Source organism: Rhamphochromis longiceps, linkage group LG9 (genome assembly GCF_057381845.1).
Source record: "Rhamphochromis longiceps isolate RC_006_pf linkage group LG9, R_longiceps_female_GT1.1, whole genome shotgun sequence".
NCBI lineage: Eukaryota > Metazoa > Chordata > Actinopteri > Cichliformes > Cichlidae > Rhamphochromis > Rhamphochromis longiceps.
Genome location: NC_140565.1, coordinates 20,871,232 through 20,877,231, shown reverse-complemented (window position 1 = coordinate 20,877,231; position 6,000 = coordinate 20,871,232). Strand labels below are relative to the sequence as shown.

The window sequence follows — 6,000 nt, the reverse complement described above, 5'->3', positions numbered from 1 at the left end:
AGATGTCAAACAACTGAACTCTTCAAGTCTTTACAAATCTTATTGGCATAAATGATTATTTTATGTCAAGAAGTTTATATTGTCAGGATTGTTCAAGATTTGTGAGATTTCAGTGAGTTCTTCCATTGTAAACCACTGGCCCGCCCTTGGTGGAAGATACTCTCTAAATATATGTATAAATATATGTCGCCCACTTATGTAAATCTGATTATTCTTTCTTTGCTTAACTGAATAGCTGAAGCCCCGGGAGGGGAAAAAAGTGTATTGTGTAAGTTTTAAGATATTTTGTTCTTCTCAGGGCACTGTGACCTGTAACGGCACATAATGAAGGGAAAAACTACAGCCATTTAATGGGATAATACTTTTGTGTGGGGTGCAGAGAGGGAGTGTTTTCAACCCATTGGGTTGTCTGCTACAAACACGCTGTTGCCACAAGAATCGAATGTACTCCCTTGTGATGATATTACGCACTCATATTAGCTGAAATTTGTCCTGAAATAGACACATTTTTATTTGCTAAACATGATCAGAATTGCTGGTCAAAGAGGAAATGGGTGTAAAATGTGAATATTTAAATATACAAGGAAAGGAGGGCAGATTTTTGTTCTTATTGCAGGCATTAGCATATTTGCATGAAAAACTTGCTTTAAGTGAGTCTTCCTCAGAGTTATATAAAGAAATAAGTGACTTAACCGCCTAATTTCTCTTTGATATTTGGGCATATTGGTTCCGATGAATGTTAAAAAAAAGAATGACCAAATTTTTTTTTTATACATTATTTATGTTTTTAAGAAAAATGAGGATATTGGTTTAAAATTTTGATAGAACAGTAGCAGTATAATGTCCTCGTAAGTGGATATCAGGCCCATGTAGAGCAAAATTGAGTATTTTAGTCTAAATAACCCAAAACGTGATGTCCACATATGTGGACGCCAGGTCCTAGGAGGTTAAAGCCGAGCCTTTGTTGAGTAGCCAAAAGCCCTTGTGAAAATAAGCCTTACTTTGGTAACAAAAGCATGGTATAGGATATCTTTCACAAAAAAAGCTCATTTTACGTTAAAGGTATAGGAATTTAAAACAATACTGAAGCACAGAGGAACTTTACAAAGGGATACTAGACTTCCACTTTCTCGTGTGTTTCTGAATAATTTATTTCATACAATACACGAGGAGAAAGGTTTTTTGGTAAAGTACGTTTTTTGCTAATATAACACCTTTAAAGTTACACATTAAAATGGCAAAATTAATTAGCACATTGAGCCGTTTTTAAAAGGAAAGCATGGCTTTATGTGTACACAGATGTGACCAAATTGTACAACTGCAGATTTACAATGTAATGCTTTACACCAGTCTTACACAAACCGCACAACAGCAAACCAAACAAATGATCTTAAACCCAGATATGCACAACACATTATCCAGTTAACAAAAAATCAGATTTACATTGCACATAGTTACTCTAAGTGCACTCTTATATATATATATATTATCCCTTTTTAATGTTTGGTAACCAAAACAATCAACCCAAGAGACATATGTGACTGAATTTGAGAAACACTGTCTAATATAATTGCTTTCCCACTTTGTACACATCTATTTACATTCACCATTTTAAGAGGTATACTGGAAAATTCACAAAATTACACTAAAGTTACTGACGACAAAAGACAGACGCAAAAAATGTAGGAGTATTTAAGCACACACTTATAAGCAACGTGAAAAATGACATTTTAATCTCTGATTCTCTTCCGCAATGTGCCTTTTGTCCTAGCTGGCCCTCCCCAAGTGTGGTTCTGTCGGAGGTTTCTTCCTGTTAAAAGGGTTTTTTTCTTCCCACTGTCGCCAAATGGTCACTCGTAGGCAGTCGCTTGATTGTTGGGGATTTCTCTGCATGGTCTATAAGTTGCAATATCAGGCAACTTGAGGTGACTGTTGTTGTGATTTGGTGCTTTTTGGCAAATGTGTCTATTTGCCTTAATCCTGCGACTTAAATTGACTCATGTGTGCACACTAAATATGAAGCTAGAGTCAGTAATGTTTGTGAACTATTTGGAATTCCTAGGGTTCATGCATTATGTGATCTGGTCATCATGTAACTCAGAACTAAAAACGCAGTCTAACTAAATTACACTGTTACACTGAAATGTTGAGGAGCTAATTTAGCCATTTAAATCAGCTGTGTTGGTTCGAGGACACATCTAAAACCTGCAGAGACACCGGCCCTCATGGACTGAGATTGCCCACCCCTGGTCTAGAAGAAGACTGAAAATGTCACCCTTAGATGAGAGCAAATTGGTTAGATGTTCAGGAACAAGGCAGGAACCGCCAAGGATTAAGTGTCACTGTCCACAGTGAAGTGCTGATCAAGAAAGAAGTCGCTGCAAAATTAGCATGTCATTCACCTGCATGATGAGTGTATGTAAACTTCTGACCACAATATGAAAGTGGTTCCAATCTTTTTCCTTTTCTCTAAATGTATAATTATTACTTTCAGCAATCTGAAGGCGATATATTGATATTCAATATTTCCTTGACACATATTACCACATTAGAATTTTTTTATTATTCTTAAACTTAATGATGATCTAAACCTTTAAATCACTGGTGGGTTGAGATGATTTCCTTCCTCCCGTGTAAAGCTGGATCCCCCCGTTGTTCCCTCTAGTATGAACAAGCCTTACTTTCAAACCTACGCGAGGTCAAAAGCACAAAGACAGCATCGTTGTGACAGGGCCAGTCATCCTTGTCACTTTGCTTTGCATACAGGATCTAATATTCTCTGCTGACTTGTCAAGTTCAGACTCCTCCGATGGAGAAGTAAGTCTGAACCTGAAGAATTCAAAAAATATTATGCATAATGGAGATTCAGAAGATTCTGAATCCTGTCATGCTTTAATTTGAAAAAACGACACTTAGTGATTCATTACTATTATTATAACCACAATGTGATGTGTATGGCACAAGCATTCCAAGTTTATTTACACTGCACACTTGACTGTGCATCATTTTTTACAACTCTTCCCAAGTAAATGTAAACATTCAAGGAATGAGCTGCATATGGACATCTCCTCTTCAGAGCTGCTGTACTGCCCAACAGCCAGCAAAGACTAGACCGCAGAAGTCGGTTCAACACACCAAACCCAGGCACTCGTCAGTGATCGACACAAAACCGCCACAGTGCCCTAAATAATGAAAAATATCTACCTAATCATAGGCTCAGAATCGCACACGCCAAGAGGGAAGGCTGTGTTGATAAAAGAAGGCAAAGGGCAACCGGTCTCTCATGAGCATGATAGTGCAGAGAAGGGCATCATTGTGAATCAGCATCACTTGGTCTGAAGCCTAATCTGTTTGGCATTTATGGAAATAAAGTTTCCTGCTCTGTAAGCCTGTCTTTTTTTCTGTCTTCCTACACAGCAAAGGGGGGGAAGTGTAGTATTATGCTTATTTTGGATACTCTAAAGTATGTTTTAAAGCAAATTTTCCAGCACTATTTACATTCAGCACTCAAACACACCCTCACAGTCCAGTTCTGGTATAGTACCTTTGTTAGCCTGTGATGCTGCTGTTAGAAAAATACATCACCTCAATTTCTTCCAAAGCTTTAGCACAAAACTTGACTATTTGGAGCTGCAGGAGTGCACAAGGCTCAGAGTTACACCAGCCCACTCACCTAAGCACACAGGATATTTAAAAAATAAGAGCTGTAGTGATATGACTTGAATTCACCTGTACAGGTGACCTGCGCAAAAATGACTCTCTCCGCAAATGCTTTGTTTGTTAAGCAATGTGCAACTTACCTTCTCATTTAAATGTATTTTTTGGAACAGTTACAAACTGCTTCAAAGCTGATTATGGTCACATCGTGTCCTTATATCTCTTTTTCCAATCCTTTCATCACTTTCCATCTTCTGCACCACACACATGACCCAAGAGTACTTATGGTAAAGCTTATATATGCTGCGATGTTCTGCCTAATGTTTGGCATGAGAGCATTTTGTACAGCATTTTGTGTGTCTGTGTCACTGTGACTCAGATGCTAGACAAGTCATCGTGACAGGATAATGAAGCCCGGCGAGTTTTCGGGCTGCACCGTGTCAACATGGTGATCTGGGTGTTGAAGTTGTTGCTGCTGCCAATAGACGGGTGCTGGTATTTGGTGTCTGAGCCCATGTATCTCTGCAGGTGCCACCTCCTCCACTTCCTCTTGATCTCTCCTTGGACCTGAAACCGATTAGAGCAAAAGGGACAATTACATGTTTATTCAGTAAGTAGAGCTACATGTTCTTTACCAACATAAAACATTACTGGGAATTCACTGATAATGTTTTTGACACCTCTGACCAAAAACAGAGTTTATATGTTAACAAAAGGACAAAATGCTGCCAAATGCTTTCCAAAATACCCGTGTACATGTGGACAGGCCCTGCTGTTACTCCCTACACACCTCTGTCATTCTCCAAGTGTTTTACTTGAATTTATTTCATACAACAAATTTGGACAATTTAGAAGATTTTGAATAATCGACTATAAAAACTGCAGCTCTCTTAAAAGCGGGTGACCTGCATTTTAATTAAACAGAAAAACAAATTGGTTGGCGTGATTTTCAGCAGCAGACGAAGCTCAAGGACGGAGGGGAAAAAATGAAAAGCACCCAGAGAAAATCCACAGAATTAAACGCCGCCAGCGCTGAGGTGGCGCGCCATTAAAAGCAGTACCCGACACTGACATTAGTTTTCATTTAGACCATGTCAGAGGGAGGAAAGTGAACCAAACCTTCTGCTGGAGGATTGAATATTTTTAAATGTGCCTTTTTTGTTGTTTTTTTGCAGATATTTGCTTATGTTGGAACATTATCTACAGTCAGTTGCAGGTTTTGGAAATTTGTTGCTTTTTTGTGTCATGTATTACAGGTTAAGGGGCTGTGCCAGGTGTTTGTGTTATTCTGCACACTGTACACTTCTATTACTGGATTAGACTACATTCATTTTTTCCCCCAAATAGTGCGTGCATCTCCAAGGTCTCCCTTCACTCTCTGAGTATGTGCGTGTGCATATGTTTCCCTGTTTATGCGGCACTGCTCCAGCTCCCACTGGACTCTGGCTGGCACACCTGACACTCATCGACTAATCAACCCGCCCCTCCCACACACAGTCATCCACACACACACTCGCCATCATGTGCTTTCATCGGCAGCAGCAATAAGAACACTTAGGCTTCACATTTATTTCTCTAGGACCTAGAGTCTAGGTCCTTCCTTGTGCTCTACCAGCTTGCGTCTCTTTGTTCGGCCAACTCCTTGTTAAGTAAACCTGGCTGCACACTCTCCACCGGCTTCTCCAGAAAATCCTCAACCCCTCATTTGGACCCACGTATCTTCTTTTTTAAAGACAGTCCTGCCTCGCAATCGAGTCCAGCAGTTTTTTCTTTTGCATGAATTTTACGAGAGTATGACACTTTAAAAACTGTTTTGCATTATTTAGGCAAAAAGAAAATCAATATAGCTTTTTCTTCAGTCATTTTCTTCCACTTCTACCTTGTCAATATTTGTTTTCTTGCTATCGACATGTCTGCCATTCCTTAAGCACCGAGAATTCAACAACTAAACCTAACATATCTTACCAGCAGTGCACAAATCTTCCACACTTAGTAAAGGACACCTGGAAGTTGCATGAGATTAAAATTCAGGCAGCATAGTGTGAAGCCTCGCCATCTAGCCCAGATTCAATCTGGCCCAGCACTGAGAACATAAATAATCTGCCCACAGAGAGCCTGTGCAGACATCACTGAATAGCTCCCTGCCAAAAAGACTGTGTGCTTTTTACAGCCCTCCCACCCTGCAGGCAAAGTGCAGAAAATATGCTGTGGGGAGGTCCAAGAGAGGAGCTGGAACGACAAGCGCCGGTGACTCATACCCGCCGCTCCATCTACCTGTCAGGACTGTGTGTGAATGTAAATGGTGCGCACAGGGAGCGACGGAGAAACTACAGATAAACTACA

General features: G+C 39.9%; 1 protein-coding gene across 1 annotated transcript in view; it reads right to left on the bottom strand.

Moving 5' to 3' along the window:
* Nucleotides 1-1,286: 1,286 nt before the first annotated feature.
* vipr1b (vasoactive intestinal peptide receptor 1b) overlaps nt 1,287-6,000 on the bottom strand; it is a 51,887-nt gene continuing 47,173 nt past the window's right edge. The window contains exon 13 of the mRNA XM_085418780.1: nt 1,287-4,224. Within this exon, the coding sequence (XP_085274906.1) occupies nt 4,033-4,224 (192 nt within the window). The 3' untranslated portion in view covers nt 1,287-4,032. The remainder of the gene's footprint in view (nt 4,225-6,000) is intronic.